The sequence below is a fragment of the Mustela putorius genome, unplaced genomic scaffold (assembly GCF_011764305.1).
Source record: "Mustela putorius furo isolate JIRA1106 unplaced genomic scaffold, ASM1176430v1.1 tig00000224_pilon_pilon_pilon, whole genome shotgun sequence".
In the NCBI taxonomy this organism is placed as follows: Eukaryota; Metazoa; Chordata; class Mammalia; order Carnivora; family Mustelidae; genus Mustela; species Mustela putorius.
In genome coordinates this window covers 16,163,176-16,189,980 of record NW_025421321.1, presented here as the reverse complement: position 1 = coordinate 16,189,980, position 26,805 = coordinate 16,163,176, and the positions used below count along the sequence as shown (strand labels likewise).

At 40.6% G+C, this 26,805-nt stretch overlaps 1 protein-coding gene across 1 annotated transcript in view; it reads left to right on the top strand.

Annotated features, from left to right (window-relative positions):
• Positions 1–26,805, top strand: part of TMEM131 (transmembrane protein 131) — a 210,067-nt gene that overhangs the window by 167,483 nt on the left and 15,779 nt on the right. The window contains exons 23-33 of the mRNA XM_045077772.1: positions 581–719; positions 834–943; positions 1,427–1,493; positions 5,750–5,901; positions 6,498–6,640; positions 7,089–7,275; positions 8,404–8,589; positions 9,397–9,555; positions 9,969–10,552; positions 22,900–23,075; positions 26,611–26,732. Coding sequence (XP_044933707.1) covers positions 581–719; positions 834–943; positions 1,427–1,493; positions 5,750–5,901; positions 6,498–6,640; positions 7,089–7,275; positions 8,404–8,589; positions 9,397–9,555; positions 9,969–10,552; positions 22,900–23,075; positions 26,611–26,732 — 2,025 coding nt within the window. The remainder of the gene's footprint in view (positions 1–580; positions 720–833; positions 944–1,426; positions 1,494–5,749; positions 5,902–6,497; positions 6,641–7,088; positions 7,276–8,403; positions 8,590–9,396; positions 9,556–9,968; positions 10,553–22,899; positions 23,076–26,610; positions 26,733–26,805) is intronic.

Sequence of the window (26,805 nt, the reverse complement as noted above, 5' to 3'; positions counted from 1 at the left end):
CTAAACAGCTGGCTTATGAATGCTCATAAGTAGAGAAATATTCAAATGAGGTCCTGAATATTTTTGATAACTCTACATATATCTGCGCAAAACCCTCATATGTATTACCACTTCAGCTGACATCCTCGTTGCATATTAAGATTTTCCTTCATTTTTTTCTTTTTAATCTCGGGGGGTAAAAAGATGTATGCCAAGCAATGCACTGCCTTCTCATAAGTTCTACTGATGAATATGCATCAGCACTCTGCTGTTGGTGTCTAGATCTTTCCACTAGGCTGCAAGTTCCTTTAGGATCTCTTAACACCATATGTTATACGTATATGCCTACCTTGTCCTTCACTATTCAGTACAAAAACAACACAGGTGATCAGTGATAGAGACTTTGGCAACTCTTTGTGCCAAAACAGACATCTTTACAGATGTCTATTAAAAACATAGTAAAATGTCAGAACAAATAAAACTATATTTATTCAGGGCCAGAATAAAATTTCTGAAGTATACAAGCCTAATTAGATTTCTTATATTCAGAAAACTCAGATACTTCATTTTGATATAGTAACTAACAATTTTTTTTTTCTAGACTGAGTGCTTTATTTGAAGTAAATACAGACCTTCAAAAAAATATATTATCAAAAATCACTGCTGAGCTCTCCTGGCCTTCTATAATTAGCTCACCCCGGCACTTGAAATTTCCACTTACTAATACAAACTGCTCCTCCGTAAGTATTCAGAGTGACATTGGTTTTTGGAAATTCGTAACAGGATTGTTAAGTATCTACTCTTACTTTTAACTATGGAAACATTTCATTTACTGTTTTGTTACTTTGTTTAAGGAAGAAGAGATTACTTTGGAAAATCCTGCAGATGTTCCTGTCTATATTCAATTTATTCCTTTGGCTTTATATTCCAATCCTTCAGTCTTTGTAGATAAGTTAATATCAAGGTAAGCTCTGCTTTAATTAATCAAAATGTTCTATATTAGCATTGAATTATTATTTTACACATTTAGAACTCTATCGCAGCTTATACAGTTAGAGATTTGACTTAGAGAAATTCTAAATCCGTAATTAAAATTGAGAGGGGGTTCTGGAAAGAGCTATTCATAATATGTTAAATATCTAGAAGAGTTTTCAGTTTAAGACAAGAAAAAGTAATGTTGAACTCCTTTCTAAAAAAATATTAAAAAGTGAAAGATCATAAAGAGAAAGCAAGTGGAACCTTTTAAATATCTTAGTTTTAAAAACTGAACAAAAGATTAACTATAAATTGTGGCCTTTAATTTTTGGAAGGCTATTAATCTGGTAATACTGACCTCAGAGTCTGCCAAAAGGTAATTTGCAAATAAAGTACAGACTTGATAATTACTCTAATTACCCATTAATTATGATGCTGTTTATGAAGAAATACATATACTTTTTTATTTTAGGTTTAACTTGAGTAAGGTGGCAAAGGTAGATTTAAGAACGCTAGAGTTCCAAGTCTTCAGAAACAGTGTAAGTATGCAAACTTCATACTATTCCTGAGAAATAACTCTATGATATGATAAGTGCAAACATGGAGGAAACCTACTGACTATCCTTAAATTTGGCTGAAGGGGAAGTTACTGAAGAAGTCAGAGCAGTCCAATAATTAGAGGCAAAAAAAAAAACCCCAGGAGGAATAGATGGGATTTAGATCAACATGAGGCACACTGGGTAGAAGATTCCAGTTTGCAGGCATTACTCCTTGAGTCCATGAAGGTTTACAATATTGGCTACCAGAAACCCTGAGAGTATCTAAATGAGGTATATACTAACATAATTTATTTTTATTAAGCTTCAAAATATTGAGCTTGGTCATTTAAATTTTTATTTTGGATACTTCCAAATAAAATTGTAAGCTCCATTAATGCCAGACTCATAGTTGTTGAACGGATTAAACAAACTCATGGGAAGTCCTTCAAATGGTTCCTTGGTGCGTAGGAAGACTATGCTGAATGTTGACTAGATAAGTCAATCTGTGGCTAAGTAGGCCAGGAAAGAAAAGCAGTAGGAAGGTTTTCAGGATTGGGGACCCATCTTGAAGAATGCTTCCCAGAATTGCATGAGCATCTCGTCTGTGTCAGCATTATAGCAGGTACATTCACATTTGTGAATTACAGGCAGCCAGGCTGAGCAATTACTAACTACCCCCAAAGGTAAAGATTTCCTTGTTCTGTTGCTGGGGAAAAATAAAGCTCAGGAAAAGGAAGGAACTTGCCCCAAGTTCATACCTAGCAGGTATGAAATAACTGGCAGGGCGAAATTAAAGTCTGGTTCTCTCAGATCCCAGAGCCCTCCCCCATACTGTCATGCCACGTAGTCAGTGTCCCTAATGAGCCTGTCAAACCAGATATCCTATAGTTCTTGAAATACTTGTGTTCTTTCCCATAGTTTCATGTTTTAGTCTATAAGGCATGTGTAAGCTAAATCTTTGTAGAATAGTAGTTTTTTTTATACTGTCTTAAAGTCAATTTTGTGTAAGAAAGTAAATTTCAATGTATCTTTTTTCTGCCAAATAATAGAACACCAGGCTGGAATGTAGACATATATTCTAGTCTCGTACCTTTCTCTTGGAATCTTTTTGTGGTCAGTTTTTTCCATGCATAAAATGCATAAAATGACAACCTAATAAGCTCAAGGTTATCTAGATTCCAAATAATTAGAAAGCTCAATAATCAGAGATTTCTTTTGCCCTGCTTTTATAAGGGACGAAATATACATAAGAAGTAAATGAGCTAATATTTACCTTTTTTTCTTATCAAACACAAGTTCTTTAGTGTTACTTACAGGGTATAAAACACTGAAATGTAGGCACTGTGAAAGGTAGGAAGATGTGTAAGAATATTCTAGATCTCACAAATTTATTCTAAATATGAAATACTAGATCTTAGAGTAAGGTTAGGATGAATTCTATCACCGTCCTCTCTAGTGGTTATAAAACCCATGGTTTTCAAAGTATTTGGCCTCCTTTACAGTATTAAATTATTCATGACTCCCAAGAGGTTTTTTTGTTCATGTGGGTCACATCTCTCAGTATTTACCATATTAAAAATTAAAACTGAGAGATCTTTTCTGCAAAAGGCCAAAAAGTATATGAAAACGTGCTCAACATCACAGTCATTAGGGAAATGCAAGTTAAAACCACTATAAGATATCATCTCACACCTGTTAAAATAGCTATTATCAAAAAGACTGGATATAACAAATGCTGGTGTGGATGTGGAAAGAAGAGTAGGAATGTAAATTGGTACAACCACTATGGAAAACAGCATAGAGGATCCTCAAAAAATTTAAAATAGAACTACCAAATGAGCCAGCAATTCCACTTCTGGGAATATGTGCAAAGGAAACAAAAACACTAACACTAACTCAGAAAGATATCCGCACCCCCATGCTCACTGCAGTATTATCTGTAATAGCCAAGGTAACAATCTTAAGTGTCCATTGGTGAGTGAATAGATAATGAACTTATGGTATATAAATTTATACATGGAATATTATTCAGCCAAAAAAAAAACCAAACAGGGAAATCCTACCATTTTGTGGCAACATGTATGGACTTTGAAGGTATTATGCCAAGTAAAATAAGTCAGAGCAAGGCAGTACTGTATCTCACTTACATGTGGAATCTTAAAAAAAGGGAAAAAAATCAGACTCCTAGAAAAAGAGATCAGACTTGTGGTTACCAGAGGTAGAGGGATGAGGGGAGAGGGAATTGGGAGAGAAGTGGTTAAAAGGTATAAACTTCCAAGTACAGGACGAGGAAGTACTAGGGATGTGATGTGTGATTACAACATGTTGACTAGAGCCAACACTGCTGTATATAGTAGATAGTTGTTAAGAGAGTGATCCGAAGAGTTTTCATCACAGGGAGAAAGCTCTTTTCCTTTTATTCTTTTTTTCATTTTTTTCTTTTTACTATGTCTGTATAAGAAGGTGGATGCTGGCTGAGCCCATTGCAATAATCATTTTACAGTATATGTAAATGAGACCCCTGTGTCTTAAACTTATACAGTGATGTATGTCAGTTATATCTCAAAACTGGGAAAAAACTGTGAAAGATCTTTAAAATATTTAATTCATTTAAAATAAGAATAAACTCATTCCATTTAACACAGGTAACATAAAAATTAAAAATAGCTGTATTTTCCCAAAAAGACTTTTTGCAAGAAGAGCAGATTGTTTTACATTTTTACAGATCTCTTTTAATGGCTCTCAGACCTAATACACAGATAGAGCCCCACTGCTTCTGCATTTAGTCTCTCATGCTGTATTGTTTTGATTGAAGTATATGACAGATATCTGACATGACCTGGCACAGATACATAGTTTAAAAAAAAAGAGTATCTTAACTGCCTTTTTAATTAATTCTAACAGCATGCATCAGTTATTCAGAAAATACTGATTCACTGAGAGGCAGAGCTTCCAAATGTTGACATGATTCACTCTACAAAATCCAAAAAAAATCATATTCATTTATATAATTACCAATCTCATCAAGGAATTCCTTAACTATCGGAAAACTGTGAAGTACACAGGGGTAGATGCACGTTTTCCAAAATTCTGATTTTTCTCACTCAAATTTTATCATGGGCAACAAATACTTCAGTTGTTTTTCCTTAATTGGACAGATGGACTTCATTTTTGCGAAAATCTCTACCAAATACCCAAGTCTGAACAACCACAGACTGTCAGTCATTCTTTCAACTATAAATGGTCTTCCATGAGAAAAGCAACTAATTCAGTTTGTCTCTCAAAGGGTAGACAATGTTATGCTTCAGTAGGCAGCTTCATTAAGTCTATTGACTGTAAGTTATGTTTGTAGAATCATGCCAACACAAGAAGATAGATATATAGGTTTTAAACCTAACTATGCCAAGTGGAGGAGAAAGTCATGCAAACCTCACTCCCCTTCCACATATTAGCAGAGCCTTGAAGAACCGTGGACATTTGTAGCCAGGAGTTTCCAACCCTTCCCCCGCCCCACCAAAAAAGCTTAAACTTAATGTTGCTTAAAAATTAGAACAGCGTATCCTTAAGTATGAACTATCATATTTTTAATAAAAAGTATATTTTAAATCTTATCTGTAACTGGCTATCAATAAGCCATCTTTTGATTATTAAACTAAGCTATTATTTAACTTTCAGTCAGTCAAATGTTAAACAGTAATTATGTGCTGAGCTTTCAAAATAATATTCAAAGATAGATGGATATGAGTTGGAAATATTTTTACAAATAAAAAAAAATCTGATATACCCTGAAGACTCTTCAGCTGATACCCATCAGAAGGAGAAGGAACAGGAAGATTAGATGAAAGTAGGAATGGCAACATAGGACTTTAGGGTGCTGGTTGCACAGCTCTTAGCTTTGTGCTAAAATTTTGAGCTTTGCTTCTTAGGTTTATGCCCTTTTCATATATGTGTATTACATTTCAGAATTTTTTAGTCTTAAAAAGATATGTATACAAAAACAAATGCCTAGTACAAATATAGGGACTTTGTGACAGGGGTTCAAAGTCCTTTTGGTGACTTAAAGCACAATGAGAAGGGCCATCACTGGTTGCTACTTCTCTCTGCAGGCTAAACAGTATCTGAATCATGAGGGGTAAAATTGTTCACATGTTTAATCAGTTCAAGAAAGTAGTACTGGGCTGTGGATGGGGTAAAGAAAAAAACTTCTTTCCAGAGAATATAGTAGTGACTTCTCTTGTTTTACCCAATGATTTAAGGCTCATCCACTGCAGAGTTCAACAGGATTTACAGAAGGCCTCTCTCGACATTCAATTTTAAACCTAATTTTAAAACCTGGAGAAAAGAAATCTGTGAAAGTAAAGTTTACTCCAATTCACAATAGAACTGTTTCTTCACTAATCATAATCAGGTATGTTCTCTGATTTAAGTGTGCGTTGATTTTTAGTACTTACTCAGAAGTCCTTACTTGCGTCTAATTTATTAAATAGGGTATTCACGGGTGCCTGGGTGGCTCAGCTGGTTAAGCAACTGCCTTCGACTCAGGTCATGATCCTGGAGTCCCAGGATCGAGTCCCACATCAGGCTCCATGCTCAGCAGAGAGTCTGTTTCTCCCACTGACCCTCACCCCCATGGTCTCTCTCTCTCTCAGGTATTTTTAAAAATAAATTAAAAATAAATAGGGTATTCACTTTGTCCAAAACATGCACACAACATATCACACTTGATGAAATGTACCTCTGTGATTATATTTAGAACTTGAAAACCTGAATAGTGTTCTTACTATACCATGTGTGACTCTTAAAAATGAAAAACTCTTGCTTCTCTCTGTGTAAAGATTTTTAAATTCTTGAAGTGTAAATATTTCATTCTAAAGTTTAGTATATTCATTTTTACATGGTTTATTAAAAAAATAAGAGTTATAGATCAATTATCTATAATTTATATAAATTTATAATTTATTAATGCAAATTTTAATGGGAGAAAATTCTGTATTTCTTGCACAGAAATAATCTGACAGTGGTGGATGCTGTGATGGTCCAAGGACAAGGAACAACTGAGAACTTGAGGGTGGCAGGCAAACTTCCAGGTCCAGGGAGTTCCTTACGCTTTAAAATCACAGAAGCATTGTTGAAAGATTGTACAGATAGTAAGTATTCCTAACAGTTTCAGTGGCACAACTTTCAGTGTTCGTTTCCAAAAATAAATAATTTCCCCAAAACAAACAGTATTTCTCTACGTTCATGTGTGTATATTAGTGATGAATACTTAAGATTTTTAATGAAATACCCTGACTTGTTTTCAGGGTTGATTTGAATCTTCAAATATTTAAAAGTTCAATTTCCATTGCATGTCTTAGATGATTTACCCTGAGTATGAAAAATAAAGCATAATTAAACTTTTGCTATCTCAAATGGTACAATAAAGTGGAATAGTACTTCCTGATGAAGTCTGGGTACCAGCTAATCTCTTCAGCATCAGGAGTTTGGCATACATTGGCATACATAATGTTTGGCATACATTTATGGTGAATGTGATCATTTGGACCTGCAGCACCTGCTAACAAGATTTTATACTCTTGACATTCCTTCCTTTAGGTTTGAAACTAAGAGAACCAAATTTCACATTGAAAAGAACATTTAAAGTAGAGAATACGGGGCAACTTCCTATTCACATAGAAACCATTGAAGTCAGTGGGTACTCGTGTGAGGGATACGGCTTTAAAGTTGTTAATTGTCAAGAGTTTGCACTAAGTGCCAACGCCTCTAAAGACATAATCATATTGTAAGTATTATCTTGGGAGATGTGACGAATTACTGGCTTCCCATCACCCTCAAATAGTACAGTTGTTCAGACTGTACTATTGCAAAGATACGTTTTCATACTCACAAAAAAAGTCTTTATCCACAAATGTACTCATTTGATTTGTTTCCCCTTCATCTTTAGTTATTTCTTTGTATCATTGTTTGTGAAACTTCCTATATATCCAAAGTGGATCAGATAATCTTAGAAACTGGTTTCACAATTATTTCCAGGGCTGTGTTAAAGCATAAGGTTTTAGTAGGAAATTGATTCTAAATTCAGTCTCAGTAACAGAGAGGTCCCTGCATCGCACACATGCAGTTTTTCCATGTTGTACAATGGAGGAGTGCGTAATGTTCTGGTCAGAAGACATTGTTAATGCCTGTATTGGGAATAGCTGCAGCCTATTTGACAGTTAATTGGTAACTTGTTAGATTATAGAGTTTGTGTAATAAAATGTAACCTCTGTCCCCTTAACTGAGTGATACTTTCATGATCTTCAATGGGTAGTCACTCAGTACGGAATGATAGTACTCATGTACGGCATAGTGCTTGGTACCTAACGACACAGTGGAGAAGACGACGCCTCTCCTCATGGTGCCGACCATCTGGTTGGAGAGCATACAGTTAGCAAAAGATAAAAGTAAAATAATTAGGGCAGAAATCAGTACTGCAAGAGATGAAGAGAAGATCACCAGGACTAAGATGGTTTTTTTGTTCTGTGTGTTTGTTTTTTTTTTTTATTTTATCTCTCAGGTTCTGTGTGTATATATTCAGCTTTATCTCTCAGGATATGTTAGGAATATATCCTGAGAAAAAAGAGTGGATTCAGATAAAGGAGAAAAGAGGAAAGGAGAGAAGCTCAGAGAGCACTTCCTGAATTAATAATTAAGCTCATTATTTTTTTCATGCAGTTTTTGTTATTAACCTCTTAGAATAATGCTTTCTCGGTATTAAAATGAAACCTTAAAATGAAGTCTTAAAAGTTGAATAGACATACCAAACTCTAAAATTCCCCATTAGGATCCAAAGGTGTGTGGGACTGGTATTAGATGTAACCTGCTGTGGTGTATTTTTAAAACTAGTCTAACTGCTGCTATTCTGTTTTAGGTTTACTCCTGATTTCACAGCTTCTAGAGTTATCCGTGAACTGAAGTTTATAACAACCAGTGGCTCTGAATTTGTATTTGTATTGAATGCATCCCTTCCATACCATATGTTAGCAACCTGTGCAGAAGCCCTGCCCAGACCCAACTGGGAGCTGGCTCTGTACATCATCATCTCAGGAATAATGAGGTACTTGTGTCTTCTTTTGAGGTTGGTATTCAGGCATCACTTGACACTATTGCTGGCATGCCCACTGTGTACCAGTCACTGTTCTGAGTGCTAGGACTATGTCAGCAAACAGAACAGACCTTTTTGCCTTGATCAAACCACATCTACTAGTGGGAACAGTCAGAACTGAACCCCGATTGAGTAGCATATACAATAAGCAAAAGTCTTCTACCTTTAAAATTTCTTATAGAAATTAAGTACATGTTAATTTCTTAAAGGAAAAAAAAAACACTCATAATTTGCCAGGTAAAGTTACTTGATTTGGGCATAGGCAATTTATTCAACATTATATAGTATTTTTTTAAGCAGACCTAAGCAACACAAAACATGAGAAATATTTTTTAAATCCTCAGCAACCTTATCTTTTTTTCAGTATATTTATGGGTTTAGAGAATCTGATACACTTGCCTCTAAATTTACATAGTTACCCCACACATCCTTTAAGGGAAAAGAATTGGCCTAGAAGGTTAAAACCGCAAGGCAAAAGCTTCTTTGTAAAAGGAAAAGTAACCTCCAAGTATCTGTTCTGATACAAATAATTATTTCTTCTCTATAAGCCTCCATGTAAGCTGGCATTCTATAAAAAGGAGCCTGCAGACTTTTATTCGTGACACTTCGTTTTTGTCTAGTCCAGTAAAAATTGTTTCAGGCATCTCTGCTTTTTACATCCAGTTGTACTGTACCAAGATACTCTGCCTTTAATATAAAATTTTGTTACCCTTAGACTAACAAGTGAATCCCAACTCTCCACGTTCTTTGCCCCTACAGTGCACTGTTTCTCTTGGTAATTGGAACAGCCTATTTAGAAGCTCAAGGAATTTGGGAGCCATTTCGAAGGCGACTGTCCTTTGAGGCCTCGAACCCACCCTTTGATGTGGGCAGACCATTTGATCTCAGGAGAATCGTTGGTATTTCATCTGAAGGAAAGTATGTTCACATGCTGGAAATAAATTCGCTACTACACATAGATGTGGCTGATATAATTAAAAGAAAAAATAAGTTTTTCTTTTTGTCTTTGCTCAGGGGGGAAGAAATCTTAATTCTTAATAACTTCATAATCTCTTGTGTATAGCTCTCTTCTCTACTAAGAACTCACAGCAAACCCCATGTTTTTATTATTATGTTAGTGAGGATTAAAATATTCTTAGATCACTGACTTGATTGCTAAATTTTCAGAGAGAACAGATCCTATAAAATTGTGGAAAGCATCCCTATTTCTTGCTGGATTTTTTTTCCCTTAATTTATATTTCTCTTGTGGCTGTCCTGAGGAGGTAACATTTTTTTAATCTTAGGTTTTGTAAGTTGCTATTTACTGATCTGCAGTTGGTCCTTTTTTCAGCTTGAACACACTCAGCTGTGACCCCGGTCACAGTAGGGGATTCTGTGGAACAGGCAGCTCGTCATCCCGGACCAGTGGAGGGAGTCACAAGCAGTGTGGCCCACCAGTGCACCCACACAGCAGTCACAGCAATAGAAACTCAGCTGACGTGGAAAACGTCAGAGCAAAAAACAGCTCAAGTACCTCTAGCAGGACTTCTGCACAAGCTGCTAGCAAAGCAAGCGCCCTTGTCTTAGATTCTAGTGCAGTGGCCCAAGGTCACACAGCAGGCAGAAAGTCCAAAGGAGCCAAACAGAGCCAGCACAGTAGTCAGCACCATGTCCACAGCCCGCTGGAGCAGCACTCTCCACCTCCACCACCACCACCAGTGCCTCAGCACCAGGAGCCGCAGCTGGACAGGCTGTCCCCTGCCCCCCTCTCACATCCTGCCCACCCAGAACGTGCCGGCAGTACAAGGCACAGCTCAGAGGACTCAGACATCACCAGTCTCATAGAAGCCATGGACAAAGACTTCGACCACCACGATTCCCCACCCCTAGAAGTGTTTACAGAGCAGCCGCCATCACCATTGTCCAAAAGCAAAGGTAATCGTTGGTTCTCACTGGCAGAAAAGCATGACATATGAGGGGAAAGTGGGTGTGTGATTAAGGGGCTATTGTGATTGTAGTTGTGATATAAACAGCTGATGTAGTAAGTGTTCTTCTGGCTCTAATTTACCTCCAGTTTGGACTTCCAACGTTTCCATATCTGATGCAGATAGAGAAGTATCCACTTATCATAAAAAATATTTGAATTTCTTAGGTTATTTACCAAATTTAGAAATTTCCTGAACATCTGTTTCCATGTTCAGCTGTCTGTAATTGTTGTGCTGTGACAGGTTGTGCTTTTTTTTTTTAGTTGTTAAACTGATTTTTAATACAGTGGTAAAAATGGAGACCATGCATTTTAACTCAGAAAGAATATTTCCAGGGCACCTGGGTGGCTCAGTCAGTTAAGCATCTGCCTTCAGCTCAGGTGATGATCCCACGGTCCTGGGAAGGAGCCCCTTACCTTCCCCTGCTCAGCGGGGATGTCTGCCTCTCCCTCTCCATCTGCCTCTCTCCCCTGCTCATGCTCTCTCTGTCTCGCTGTCTCTTTCAAATAGATAGATAAAATCTTTTAAAAATGATAATAATAATATTTCCACAGAATCTGTACTTTAGAGCAGGGATTGGCCAACGAACTACAGCCAGGGGGCCAAATCACCGCCTGTTTTTATAAATAAAGATTTATTGGAACATAGCCATGCTTATTCATTTCCATATTGTCTATGGCTGCTTTCATGCTACAACAACAAAGTTGAGTAACTGCAAGAGACCATGAGGTCCACAAACCTGAAAAGTATTTACTATCTATCTCTTTACAGAAAAAGTTTGCTGATCCCTGCTCTGGAGTTCTGTATACTGCATTAGTTACCTATTTCTCAGTAACAAATGACCCCAAAACTTGACCCCATTTTTACTTTCATGGTCACTTAGAATGCCCACATTTACTATCCCAGAGTTGCTGTGGGTCAGGCATCTGGGTGCAGCTTAGCTGGGTTCTCTGGCTCGCAAGACTGCAGTCAAGGTGTTGCCTGGGGCTGAAGTCATCTTAAGGTTCAGCTGAAGGTGAATCTGCTTCTCAGCTCACTTAGGCGGTTGATGGCAGGATTCAGTTCTTCATACACTGTTGGACAGAGGATCTCAGTTTCTTGATGGCTGTGGCCCCCACCCTCATGAGCCCTCTCCATGTGGCACTTTAAAGCAGTTGGCTTCACCAGAGCAAGGAAGTTTAGAAGGCAAGAGAGAGAAGCTAGCAGGACAGAAGTCACAGTCCTTTACGACCTAATCTTAGAAGTGACGTCACATGACTTTGGCAGTGGTCTGCTACTCAGAAATGTGGTCCCGCCCATACTCCAGGAGAGAGAATTCCACAGAGCATAAACACCAGGAGGCAGGGGTGCACTAGGATCTTAGACGTGACCTATCAACACATAAACAGAGGTAAGCTATTTGGTAACTTCCAAAATCAAAATATAAAAACCAATAACAGCCTGTAGCTCTATTTCAGTTTAATCCCTTTACAGCCCAAGCTTTTGCATCTTCCTCTCTCTCCCATGGCTGCTCTGCCAGTACACCTGATTCCAAGCCTATTTCAGGACCTCCCTCACTGGTGTACCAGTGTACCAGGGAGGGCTTTTGCCTTTCATTTACACAGGGAAACAGGGAGCTTGGCTGTCCTGAGAGACCAGGAGAAACCCAATATCCCAGAGTCCAGGACTTTTATTAGAGAATTTCCTATTCTTGGATATGAAGACTAGTTACGTAGAATCCTCTTAGAATCACATGTGTTTGGATTTGCAGAGTAGTAAAATGTCTCAAATATTATTTAACTTTTTCCAGAGAAATGTATTTTTTGCTAACTCATTATTAGTAGAGCTTACTTATTTTAGGGTAAGTTTTCATAGTAACAGGAAATGAATCCTTAAAGTTCTTTTTATTAGATCAAGTTACATAATGAGTTTTTTCAATATTGAGGCATGAATAAAATAAACATATATAATCATTTCTTACCAGAAGGAATTAGGCAGTCAAACTGAATACCTCACTACCTATGTCTAAGATAGTCTGCTAACATCAATGTGATGGGTCCATTTTTACTTTCATGGTCATCCATCTGGAACATAAATTTTTTTTTCCAATTTATTTTCAGAAAAACAGTATTCATTATTTTTTCACCACACCTAGTGCCCATGCAATCCGTGCCCTCTATAATACCCACCACCTGGTACCCCAACCTCCCACCCCACCACCACTTCAAACCCCTCAGATTGTTTTTCAGAGTCCATAGTCTCTCGTGATTCACCTCCTCTTCCAATCTACCCCAACTCCCTTCTCTCTAACACCCCTTGTCCTCCATGATATTTGTTATGCTCCACAAATAAGTGAAACCATTTGATAATTGACTCTCTCTGCTTGACTTATTTCACTCAGCATAATCTCTTCCAGTCCCATCCATGTTGCTACAAAAGTTGGGTATTCGTCCTTTCTGATGGAGGCACAATACTCCATAGTGTATATTGACCACATCCTCCTTATCCATTCGTCCGTTGAAGGGCATCTTGGTTCTTTCCATAGTTTGGTGACCGTGGCCATTGCTGCTATAAACATTGGGGTACAGATGGCCCTTCTTTTCACAACATCTGTATCCTTGGGGTAAATACCCAGGAGTGCAATTGCAGGGTCATAGGGAAGCTCTATTTTTAATTTCTTGAAGAATCTCCACACTGTTCTCCAAAGAGGCTGCACCAACTTGCATTCCCACCAACAGTGTAAGAACATAAATATTAAAACTAAAAAATGATTTTATAGGCGCTTGGGTGGCTCAGTGGGTTAAGCCACTGCCTTTGGCTCGGGTCATGATCTCAGGGTCCTGGGATCGAGCCCCATGTCGGGCTCTCTCCTCAGCAGGGAACCTGCTTCCCTTCCTCTCTCTCTGTCTGCCTTTCTGCCTACTTGTGATCTCTGTCTGTCAAATAAATAAATAAATAAATCTAAAAAAAAAATGATTTTAATGGTCACAGTGGTCCTAGAATCGACCTATTAAAAGGTATTTTGGAGATGGAGTATGTGTACCTCCACATCGTTAGTGATTCTTGAGCCCACGAGGACACAGTGATTCCAGGCATCATATCACATCATATTTGTTATCCTTCCCACTGCTGCTGTTTGGAAAGAAGGAAGGAAACAAAACCTTTAATTTTTTTTTAGCAAGTATTTTTATTGAAATGTAGCATACATGTGGAAAACTGGCCTTTTAGAAGAACTTATAAAAGTGGGCATTGATCTCCAGGTTGTAAAACCGTGGTGTGTCATAAAACCATAGGCTTTTAGCTGGGCAGAACCTTTATAAGCTCTCTAAAGCTTACCCCAAGCCCCTGCAAGTCTTCATCATGTTCACATTAAATATGAACCTTCTGGTTTCAGAATCACCCTGTTCCCCTCTGTCCCTCCCCAGTATCTCAGACAAAAAGTCTACCTTATAATGAGCTTATGAGATTTCCAGCTTTGGGGGCAACTGAGTGGCTCAGTCATTACAGCATATGCCTTTGGCTCAGGTCTTGATCTCAGGGTCCTAGGATCGAGCCCCACATCGGGCTCCCTGCTCAGTGGGAAGTCTGTTTCTCCTTCTCACACTCCCCCTGCTTGCATCCCCTCTCTTGCTGTCTCTCTCTCTGTCAAGTAAATAAAATCTTTAAAAAAAAAAAAAAAAATTTCTAGCCTTTGGACTGTTCAAAGTGACTCCTCTTCAAATAAATAGCTCTCCCTAGGTTTTACCTAGATTGTAGGCCATCAAGCCATTTCCCTAGTCATTCCTCCTGTCACTGCTCCTCGTGGAAGATGGCACCCAGAAATGCCCTCTATTCACAGGCGGCCTGTGCAGGGCCTCATATAGCTGTGCAGTCGTCAGACTCTACACTTGTGTGGTTTCTTCCTCTGCAATACAGAATCCTTGGCACTGGATGGAGGCCATTGCTGGATTGAAGGTTAAAACCTAAGGAAGCTCTGCCGTCACATGTCAGTATCCGCATTAGCTGAAGAAACGGTGCCGTCTGCAGCTGTGCTTATTTCTGGCTATGGTTGCATGAGGGAAAGCTTTATCTAGGGTAGGGAGACACAGAGTGGCACACGGTCATGAGGCAGGCCCAGATTAAATCATGGCTCTGCTCCTTACTAACTGTGTGACTGACGTTTACTTCTCTGAGCCCCCATTTGTTGCCTTTAAAGTGGATGAGATAGCTGCTACTTACATCATGGGACCTAGCTCCTGCTGGGACTGTTATTAGGCAGGAGATGGCGCTCATGGTCTTCAGCCTGCTGAGTTGAAGGGAGCTGTGGAACACCGCAGCACTGATCTTAAGGGTGAGAAATGGGACAAAGGGGGCTAAGGAAAGAATGCCAAGGGCAGGGCCAGCAAGGAGAAGGTCACAGACAGGGTAACAAAGCAGGCAGAAGATGTAGTCGCCCTATCCCAGCAAGGCCAGAAGAAATAAAGGTAGAGCAGAGCTGCACAGAGTCTGGCAGCTAGGACATTACTTGACCTTGGCAGGATAGTTGCTGTGAAGTGATAGGACGAGAAACCTGGTTACTGTGGTGTAGAGAGTACTGTTCACATCAGACTTAACAGTGGCCACTTCTTAGGGTATGCGTTGGGGGCAAGTAAGTGAAAGGGAGCATTTATTCTTTAATCTGTAGTTTCCATATTTAACTTTTAACAAAAAAAGAAAAAAAAGATGCAGGGGAATGAATTTCTTTTTAATAGATTTTATTTATTTATTTGAGAGAGAACAAGTAGTGGGGAAGGGCAGAGGGGGAGAGACAGAGAGAGAGAGAGAGAAAGAAGCAGACTCTCCGCTGAGCAGGAAGCCCAATACAGGGCTCAGTCCCAGACCCAGAGATCATGATCTGGACCTAAGGCAGACACTTAATCAAATCAGCCACCCAGGTGCCCTGGCATGAAAATACTGTGTGGTCGTCTTTTTAATGAAAAAAAATGGAGAGCATGGCATTTGGAAATATCTGTGAGTGAAGGACAAAAAGGCAGTAGAGCTGAGAGCAATGATGTTGGTCAACACTTAATTAACGTTCCAGGCCTGACTGCACATGCCTCCTGCACCCTGGTGGCTGGCATTGCTGTGACCCTGTGTCTCCAGTTAGAAACTCAGTCCAGAAAGAAAGGTTGCAACAGGCATTATGGGAGACCATGACCAGGCCCAATTGTAAGCCCTCAGCTTGTAACTACACTGTCCTGCCACCTCCAAAAAGAAGAGAAGCAAGTGCCCAAGGAGGTGGGTGGGCTGGCCCCAGTTCAGTAGATTACAGAAGATGAGACACTCATTCCACAGTTGTGTGGATGTAGATGAGTGGGTAGAGATGCAGAAGCAGTACAGGGAGTCCAAGGAGCTTCTGTTTGAGCTGAAGTCACAGTTGCTGGGACTGAGGGGCCCAGTGGGAGAGCAAAAACAGGAAACACTTGAGAGTGGTGGTGCTCATTTCTAGAGCTCACATTTCTGTGGACTGGGAGTCCATGGGACATGAGAGCTGGATGTGCAGAGCAGCCCCGCAGGTAACATTGGGACCCAGCTGAGGCTGGAAGGAGCCCTACAAACGGGGACAACATGGACAGTCAAGGAATGGGAGATCCGACATGTCCAACTGCAGAGATGGTGGAAGCAAGGGAATGACGGGAGACTGTGGTCTGCAAGTGAAACCTGAGACTGTAGGCTTCAAGGAAACGCAGTTCTGGGCGGTAACAGGTTCTTAGGTGCAGCCTTGGCAACGGGATGTAGAAGTAAAGCCCATTAGCTACAGTGAGGCCACAGAGCCTTACAAAACCCTCTGGAAGCCTCACGTGTTTGGGAATTGAGATTCTAGAAAGGCACACAGTACATGTACCATGTGATTCATAAGTCTAACTTCAGTTCAGCACTAAGAGTTTAGTCCTTAAGTTCTGTTTCTGAATGTGTTAGGGAGAGAAACTCAAGAGCTTTTTGGATTTCAGAGGTCCTGAGGAGAGATGACTGACCTGACCCATACGAGGCCTGGAGCCCAGGTGATAGGTTGAGAGAAGTCCGTGAGGCTGGTGTCAGTCTCCTCAGTGAGGACTGGAGACATGGTACACTGGTGAGGCCAGTGTAGGAATGTAGTGTGTGTGCAGTTGTCACAGACATAGAGGGTTCTGCGCGCGTTTATCTGATCTGCCTTCCTGGCCTTCTCCAAGGAAACAGACTAGATTCAGAGCTAAAATTATAAAAACTCACCTGCCTCCCAAAGCAGGGCATCTGCCAAGTATAGGTAAAGCCTGAAGCTTGGTTGATAAACTTTCCAGTCCCTCCTCTACTACTGCATATTGTCCCACAGGCAAAGGTAACCAGTCCTCGGAGTAAATCTAACGTGATTTGCCCAATAGGAGCAGAGAAGTGGACCCGAGCAAGCAGAGAGAAGGACTAGTATCAGCGCAAGGGGAGCAGTGTTGGTAGTATTTGCTACTGAAAGTTGTGGTCCAGGGCCTTAAGAGATGTAGAATCGTGGGCCCCAACCCAGAGTGCTCAGTCATACTCTGCATTCAACAAGGTCCACTGGTGATTGGGATAACCTGTGTTAACCCACTAGTGAACGTAACCAGTGAATGTCCTTGGGAGGTGGGCCTCTAGGAGGTCCCTCTAGTGGTTTTTGGGTAGACAGGGAGTTGCCCTTAAAGGGAATGGACAGAAATACCTAGACAGAACAGAAGCTGTCCTCTCCCAACATTAAATTGTAGTTCAGTGTGCTTTTGAATATCTGTGATAAATCCAAAATGAGTTGAGTATAATAATTTTATGAAAACCCTACATAATTGAATTCTGTGTACTGTAATGTTTTTGGTGGTACAGGAATAAGGTCTTGGGTATCTTATTTATTGGTTCTGTTTAGGCACCACAGTTGGTATATACAACCTTATAAAGGTACCAGAAAAGTTAGAACAAAAGGAGTACACACGTTCATACAAATTCATGAATTCCTTCCCCGGCTTAGAAGTAAAATTATTTCATTTAATAAGAACTTCTTTTCTAACTTGAATTGAGCCAAACTAGTATCTTCACAGTCTGTGCACAGAACTTAATCAGACAGAATAAGTTTGAAAACCATTATTTGCTTTAAGAACTCTTAAAGAAGTTTTTTCATATGCATGTTTTGTATGTTTTAGTTTAACATGCTTATATAACGTTATTATGTGGGGAAATAAATTTGCATGCCTGGTGCTGACCCCAGTAAATTGTGTGTGGGTCTGTATTATTTATTGGCCTCATTTAGACCATTTCAGCAGCGAAAACACGAGGAGGAAGACAAATTCCTGTCAGGATTAGTGCTTCTCCAGAGCATGGGGTCACCTGTTACATGGCCTGCCTTGGGCCTGTCGCTGCCAGGGACAGCACATATTCAGAGAAACCACTTGCTGCTAATTGAAACTTTACTGAAAAAATTCTTTTGGGTTGAAGTTAATGAAATGACTTAACATGGGAGAGAGATAGCCAAAGCAGCTTGGCCAGGCTAGTTGATCACAAATTTATTCGCTCCTTAGTGAAGACAAAAAGTAAATGACCAGGATGTGTTCTTTAAATTTATAACTCATACTTTGCCTCCTTAAAATAATTGGAGGTGGTTTAAATTATTAAAGCCTGGGTAAAACAGTGAAGACAAAAAGGAGTTTTTGATGTTTTATCTGTTTGTTTTTAATTATGGTGCTCTCTCCTCAGAAACCTAGGAAAAACTGTGTTGTTACCATTGAGTGTTAAATTGAGCAGCGTGGTTCCTGGCAGCAAGGGCCAAAGTAAAACATTGTTCTGTAGTTCTCGTGCAGGAAGAGGAAGCCTGAGACTACATCTGAAAAAAAAAAAAAACAGCCTTCGCTGGCGCTGAGTTCCCTCTTCCATCAGAGGACACTGATTAATACAGTGGGCATTTGTCTTTATTGGAGAGAATATGGGAATGTTCTTCACACAGATGTATGCTTAGCCTCACCCATGTGCACAGTACTCGTGGTGACTACAGTGCGTATATAGTGCTCGTAGCTGGATTATTTGATGAGGCTTAGAACTTTCTGTTGAGTCAGGATGCTAGAGCAGTAAGAGGCAGATGGTACTCTGCCACAAATGTTTAGCAGCCTGCCTTATGGCCCTGTATGCACAGGTCAGTCCTGAGGTACCCTGTTGATGGGGACAAACGGCTTTTGCCAATAAAGTTTTGTATCCACTCAATTATTAGAAAAAATATACTTAATTGGGCTTTAAAGCAATGAAGAAGCGGTTTCATTCTGATTGTTTCTGTGAGTAGGCATGTGTATCTCCCTGGGCCTGGCTTTGTTGCCCTGCGCAGATAACTGAGTTTTCCTACAGTTTGTGGCAGTCCTACACAGAGCAAGTCTGTCCATGGCACTTTTCCAGCAGCATTTGCTCACTTCGTGTCTCTGTGTCACATGTTGGGGATCCTCGCAGTATTGCAGCCTTTTTCATTATGACTAAATTTGGTTAGTAATCTGTGATCAGTGATTGCAACTCGCTGAAAGCTCAGATGATGGTTAGCATTTTTTAGTAATAAGGTATGTACATTGGGTTTTTTAGATATAATACTATTGCACACTTAATAGATGGCAGTATAGTGTAAAGATAACTTCCATATGCACTAGGAAACCACAAAATTAATTTGATTCACTTTATTGTCATGGTCTGGAACCGAACCTGGCCACATCTAGAGGTATTTCTGTACTGATGCCTGTCTAGCCAAGATATAGCACATTTATATCATCTTAAGGATCCCTTCCCTGTGTGTCCTTTTCTAGCCACACCCACTTCCCTCCCACTCCTATCCCTTCCTTAGCCCCTGGCAGCCTTTAATCTCCATTCCTATATGGTATTTCAAGAACGTTCTGTATGTGGAATCACACAGTTTGCTGTGAAGACTGACTTTGGATTCAGTCCTTGATACTTAGTTGTGAACGTGAAAGAGTAAAATGGGATAAGCTTCCAGACTAGGGGCGGCAAGTCCCCTGAGCAGATCACACCATAGACGTATTTCAGTGTTTACAAAAGCACAAAACCATCTTGGTTTTGTACAGCTTGGCAGACACTGGCTGAGTGATTACTATGTGCTGGACACCATGCAAGGCACTGAGGATGGAGAAATCAGTAAAGCTTATCGCTGCCCTTCAGGTGTTTAAACTGTATGTGGAATATCACCGAAGGGGTAAACGCTTCCCAGGGCAGGACAGGTAGCATCTTCAATCAAGAAGAGTCTGCTTGGTGATGGTGGGAGTAGGCAGAGTGTGAGTAGCCTCGGGGACTGTTCATCCAGATGGTGGGGTGAAGCCTGAGGAGCCTGTCACTCATGTTGGGTGTATCCCTTGGCCACCGCTGGAAACCCGTTTTTCTCAGCTGCTTCTCCTTCCAGTTTTACTGTCATTATTTAGAGGGGTTAGTTTTTATATAGATTATACACCGGTTAAGGCATAGTTCCCTTAAGATGGGATATCCTGTGTCCTCCCCTGTGTATCGTGGTAATAAATGACTTATCTTTGAGAAGGCAGTTTCCCTCTGACTTCCGATTCCCACTTCCCAGTCTCCTCCTAGCAAAACATTTTAGACTGTCTTTCCCTAGAGCCCATTCGTAGCCCTGGGAAGCAGTTCCTGAGGAATAGAAGAGATCCTTGGGAATAAGCTTCCCTGAGAAGCCCCACACTAAGTGGCAAGAAGGAGAACCACCCCCCATACATACAGCCTTGCAGGGCACATAGGCCTGTCATCAGGCTGATCCAGTCTGAATTCTTATTAGTCCTTTGATGAAAGTATGCTCTTTCCCTTCCCACCAACATTTGAAATTGGAAACAGAAGCAGCCAAAGAAACCATCCAGGACAATGAGGTAGCTGCTAGCTTGGGCTGTTGGATTGATATAGTGGTGACTGTGTTGAGACCGTGACTAATGATTCTCAGCCTAGTTAACACAGTAGAATCAGTTAAGGAGTTTAAATACTTACCCACACCAGGTCCCACACAGAACTGCTTCATCAGGACCTCAGAGTAGAGCCTAAACAAACTGATATTTGTTAAAAGCTCCCTAAGTTAGGCTAAGGTACAGCAGATTAAGAATGATTGTTACAGACTGAGAACCCAAAAGAAGTTTTTAGGATTAATTCAGTTTGGGGCATCTCAGATTTGAATTGCTTATGTCAAATTGATTAAAGTCAAAGTCATCCCCCAGGGAGAATATAAAGGAGGAAGAGAAGTTCCAAAGGCTGATCTTTAGGGAACACCAGCAAAGATGAAGCTGGCAAAAAAATGTTGCCAAAAGAATCACAGTATCAGAAAAGGTCTGGCAGGAGTTGGGAAGAGGGATAGTCCAGTGTTCAGTCAAACTTGAGGAATGAGGAGTGTTAGAGGTCACTGGTACTGACAGTTAAAAAGAAGTCCAAGGGCAGGACGTTAAGAAATTTGGAAAAGATGGGGATCTGGAGATAAAAAGCATCTTTCATGAAATAAGCTTTTTTTAACCCAAATTTTCGGCTTAACTATTGGTTTGTTAAGTGTTTCTTTTTCTCCTTTAAGTATCTGTATCTTCAAAATTTGAGCCAGTTTAAAAAAAAATTTACTTCTAGTGCTTTCCTATTTAATTAAGCAGGTTTTGAGTTATTGTAAATACTGGTTATTTATACAAATAGTGCCTCTCACCCAGAGAATGTTCATAAGCATGACAGAATTGTTCATTGCATGGGGTATCGATCTCAGGCATGTGGGAAAGTCTGAAGTACTCGCAGCATGAACTCTTGAACTCAGAATTTAAGAAATCGGGGGGCTCCGAGGGCCAGAGCCACATAGGCTCCTTCCCGTTTGCCATCGCAGAAAGGGGCTCCAGGCTGTCAGGGTGGAGCAGAAGCTGTTGTAATTAAACCAACTGTTCAGTCTTCTCCTAAAACAAAAGCTTCTCAATTTTTGAGACTTAATGTCCTAGCTGTAGTTTCAAGTTTATTACCTCCTGGAATTAGTGTGAAAGAAAATGACAAAATGTCATTCCTAAAATCCAGTCGGACCTTTACCTGTTCTTTTTCTAGATCAGGCCCATCAAAGGTTTCCTGTAAAGGGCCAAACAGTAAATACATGAGGCATGGTATGCCACATACAATCTCTGTCATATATTCTTTGTTTCTTTTTTTTTTTGATCACTTGAAAATGAAAAAATCATTCTCACCTCACAAGCCATACAAAACAGGCTGCAGGGTAGATTCCTTCCAGGGCCACCGTTTGCCAACCCCAGTTCTAGACGCCAGAGTTGGAGTTTCTGGCAACAATTAACCAGTGGCCAGGAGACATTAGGATTTAAATAACTTGTTTAAGCCCCATTATTAAAAGGATGTATTTTCAAAGCATGTAAACAATGGGTGAGGCTGTGGCTTATGTAGCTTCTGCAGCTCTAGCCTGCCTGCCCACGCAGGTGATTCCACAGGTTTTGGAGTCTGGCAGTTTCTCTGCCGTTGTCTAACTCAGCTGGAACGGAAGCTGCAAGGATTATATCGTTGGGGCTGTTGTAGTCCCAGGACATGGAGCGCTGCCTGGGAAGCAGTAGGCACTCAAATATGCTATGGATTGGTTTCTCATTTGTCTTGGGAGCATCCGTATCTTTTAAAATACTAAGCTCACTAGAGCTCTGTTTCACTCTGTCCATATAGAACATTCCATGGTGTTTATGTGTCAGGCACTGTTTTGAGGGCTGTATGCAATTCCTTATTACAACCCCGATGGGAAGCCAAGGTCATACACCTGGTTCGGGAGAGCCAAGATCTGGACTCAGCCATCATGGCTCTGGCACCAGGCCTCTTAGCATCCCTTGGGTGATGACCAAGGACAGTTCATCCTGTGTCACTCTCAAGCTTCCAGCGCCAAAGAGATTGGAAAGGATCTCTGGTTTTCACTTCTGTCACTTTTCAAAGCCACATCATCCTCAGATATCAAAAAATATTCTAAGACAGACATAGATTTGTCAGAACTACTCAGTTTGCCAAAAATCATTGAACTGTACACTTTAAATGGGTTTATGTTATTGTACATAAATTGTGCCTGAATAAAATAGACTTTTACAAATATTCTCATCAAAAAAGTCAAACATGATTTGGAAAGTTTTAATCAGAGAAGAAATAAAGTAGAGAAAGAAACCTTCGCTAATGAAAGAGTCCAGCCTCTTGGAGGAAAGTTACAATGGCTGTGTTTTCTGAGCTATTTGAAAAATCAAAAAGTTACTTTACTTTGATTTTTTTTTAATTTTTTTTTATTTTTTTATATTTTTTTTTATTTTTTATAAACATGTAATATATTTTTATCCCCAGGGAAAGGAAAACCTCTTCAGCGCAAGGTGAAACCACCTAAGAAGCAAGAGGAAAAGGAGAAAAAGGGAAAGGGAAAGCCACAGGAAGACGATCTGAAAGACTCCTTGGCTGATGACGACAGCTCCTCCACGACCACGGAGACCTCCAACCCAGACACAGAGCCTCTCCTCAAGGAGGTATGACAGTCTCCCATAAACAAATGAGAGAAGGAAGTGTCCCCTGTAGCACACGAGACACTGTCTTATAGATCGGGCTTTATCTCTAATGTAGGCACACGTTCTGGGAATGCCTCCTCTGAGTGCATAGGCATGGCCTAGACAGTCACTGGCTCTCAGGAAGCAGTCACAGCCCCCACGTTGTGGTGACCGATGGGAGCTACACGTTGGAGGTTGTTATTTCCCCCTGCCCCGACAGGAGCATTGGCAAGCATGTTGATAAAGTAAAGTAGTTAGAAATTGGACACACTGCTTGAAAGTCAGGGACTAGAAAATGGACACACTGCTTGAAAGTCAGGGACTGTCTGGAATAGTAACTTCTCTGGCTCATGAAGTCATTTTTCAAATTTTAAGTATCAAAAGAGGATGAGAAGGAACTAGACCATTTTAATTATATGGGACTTATCTCTTACCACTGCTGGTTCAGTGGGCGTCAGTAGCAGCTCAGTCCTCCCACAGTTAGGGTAGGGACTGTCGTGGAGAGGCAGGTGGCCCAGGGGAAGACCCCAGGCTTCAGCAGTTACCCAGAAATAGGGACTCTGCTTGGCACACATTACCAGATCAAGGAAACCACCTCACTTCTCAAAGTCCTCAGCTCTCAGGGTTGTCACTAGTGTCAGATAATACTGCAAAATGCCTGGTACTTAGTGGCATTAGGTAAATGGAAGTTAAAGTTACCGTTGTGAACAGGTCTAAGACTGTAAGTTACAAGTGCTATGCAGAAAAGTGAAGGCATAATTCTATTTTGGCATTTTTATTTTTAGATAACTATATTCCAAATTTATTATGATCCTTATTTAGCCTTTAATATTACAGGCCCGAATTTCATTTTCAGTTTTAATCTAGTGATCTAAGGAATCATTTCTTAAAGATGTCTAACAGCGTCATCTGCATGTTAATATTTAAATGAAATTTACATGTGACTTATTTTTCTTGTCTGCTCCCCTCCCCTTTGGGTCTGTCACATTTGGTGGGGTGCTCTGTATGCCCTCAGGACAGTGCATAGTCCTGGAGTTCTGTACTTTATTATAACCAAACAGATTCCTTCAAAGAAGTAGAATGCCATCTACTTGTCTTTGAGTGGAATCCCAACAGTTTCAGTGATATGAATAAGCATTTGGAAGCATTTTCAGGGTAGGCTTTTTTCACGTTTCCTCACTTCCCTTTCCTGCCTTTCTGGCTTTTCTCCTAACGCTTCTCTCCAGCTGACCCCATCTGCCGCCATTCTCTGTGCACCCCCGGCATTATTCTCCCCTCTCTGCTCACTTCCTCCTGCTCCTCCCATCTCCTTCCCCACATTTGTTTCTTATAGACACAGCACAGACTCCGTGTAGCTCCATTACCTCTGTCCTCCCTCTGGATTGGTTTTTAGTTGTCCTCCTCAGTGCTCTTGCGTACAGTTTCTGTGCTTTTATTTCTTATTGACTGATCTGCTTGCCAGTTGTGTGTGTTTTCTTCCTAACTAGATAACAGACTTGATGGGTCACTATCCCACAGATGTGTTTTCCAACCTTCCTCAACCCATTCATTCAAAAAGGAAGGCTTGAGTGGAATATTACATGGCCATTAAAAAGGGATGAGCTCCTGCTATGTGATTGCACAGGTGGAGGAAGTTATGCTAGGTAAAAAAAATCAGACTGAGAAAGACAAATGCCACCTGCTTTCACACGGGTGTGGAATGTAAAACACAAAACAAATGAATAAACAAAAAGCAGAATCAGACCCACAAATACAGAGAACAAACTGGTAGTGGCCAGAGGATAGGTGGGAGGGGGGGAATGGGCCAAATGAGTGAGGGGGAGTGGGAGGTACAGGCTTCCAGTTGTGGACTGAATAAGTCACAGGGATGGAAGGCACAGCATAGGGAATCTAGGCAATGATACCACTGCAGCATTGTGTGGTGACCGATGGGAGCTACACTTGTGATGAGTGTAGCATAACATAGATGTTGAATCACTGTGTTGTACACTTGAAATGTGTCACATTTGTGTCACCTATACTCAGTCTTTTTTAAGGCAAATTAAAATGAAAAAAAAAATAGGTACTAAGCACCTGAATGCTAACTTTGTGCATGGGAAACAACAGGACAAAATACCCATCTCTTTGGATATCCTCAGAGAGCTCATGGTGTACAAAGTGCTTGATGAGTCAAGTGTTCAAGAAATACTTCTTAAATAATTCAGAATAGTCTTAAAATGTATGTGGGCAAGAGGGTGAGTTAGCCCTTTCTCTGGTTATTTACTCCTGACAGTTAAACAGATTGACCTGATGTGACCTGTTAAAACCCACGGTGCCTTAATGACCATAAACGGTAAAGCTGGGTTGCATTTCATTGACCCGTACCAGTAACTCCCGTACCCACAGCTGTGCCGCTTGACTGAGCCTGTTCTTCCCCTTTCCGTCCCCTGATTAGCCTCAGTGTTTCCCTGCACACCGTGTTGCTCCAGCTTTTTGGGGTGAGAACCAAGGTGTTGTTTCTTTCTAGTCTGTCATATGGGCGGTACATACCCATGCCACATGGGACCCCCCCAATGAGTCCAATAAGACCTGAACAGATCTGTGCCTTGTTTGGGAGGCCAGGCCACTGGTCTCATGCTTGGATGCCACAACAGTATGGACTCACTATAAACATGCCTAAGTGTGGCTTCCATACTTACCCAGTCAGGGACCAGAAACCACAGTGAGCAGACCAGTGACACAGCATAGCTGTTAAGTGCAGCTTAGGTGTGGCCTTCTCTGTGCAGGCTCCACACTCAACTGCCAGGTAAGACAGCCCTTCTCTGCTCTGGTCAGAGCCCGTGAACAGCCCTCCACCAGGGTACAAGTCTCCAACCATCATATGCGTCTGCCTCCTGCTAGACTTCACAGTCCTTGGGGAAAGGGTTTGGGCCCCTGGGAGCCCCCACTGCCCAGCACCAAGTGGTTAACCTGTAAGTGTCGGTTGAGTAAGTGAATAAATAAAGAAGCCCCTCTAGTTGATGGTGAATGGTTAGCATTAAACCCACCGTAACACTTCCATGCTCACGGTGTTGCTTGTGAACACTTGGTGAACAGGTGTGAACGTGTATTGCTGCCTGCACAGCTTTCTCACCCCAGATTTTACCTGTACTTAGGATTAGCAACATTGCCGGAAGTATAGGACTTTATATTGTACTCCAAGCTGACTTTTCTTGTAAAAGAACAAGGTTTTACACACCCACCTCTGTGCTTAAAAATGAGAAGCTACCACTGCCACTGCTATCACCCACCCCAGGCAGAACATGAGTATAAATAACAACATTCTTTATAATTCAGGCTCTCCAAAACATAATTACAGTAAAGCAAAGGCTAAAAAATTGACAGAACTACAATAAAGATATAAGAAGTTTATTCTTTTTATACATATAACGTGTTGTATCTGCTGCCTCTTTGATTTTGTGTCTCTGCCTTCATATAGGGCTGTATCACTCATTTTTATTAATCCTTCATAGCAAGTGTAAGTGTACATTTTTTACAGGATACAGAAAAGCAAAAGGGAAAACAAGCCATGCCTGAAAAACAGGAAAATGAAATGTCTCAAGTGAAGCAAAAAAGCAAAAAACTCTTAAAGAAAGAAATCCCAACAGATGTGAAACCCAGGTAAGAAAAACAAATGTATGCAGAGAAATCAGGTATACATAAGAAATGACTGGTGAATCAGGTCATGTTTTTG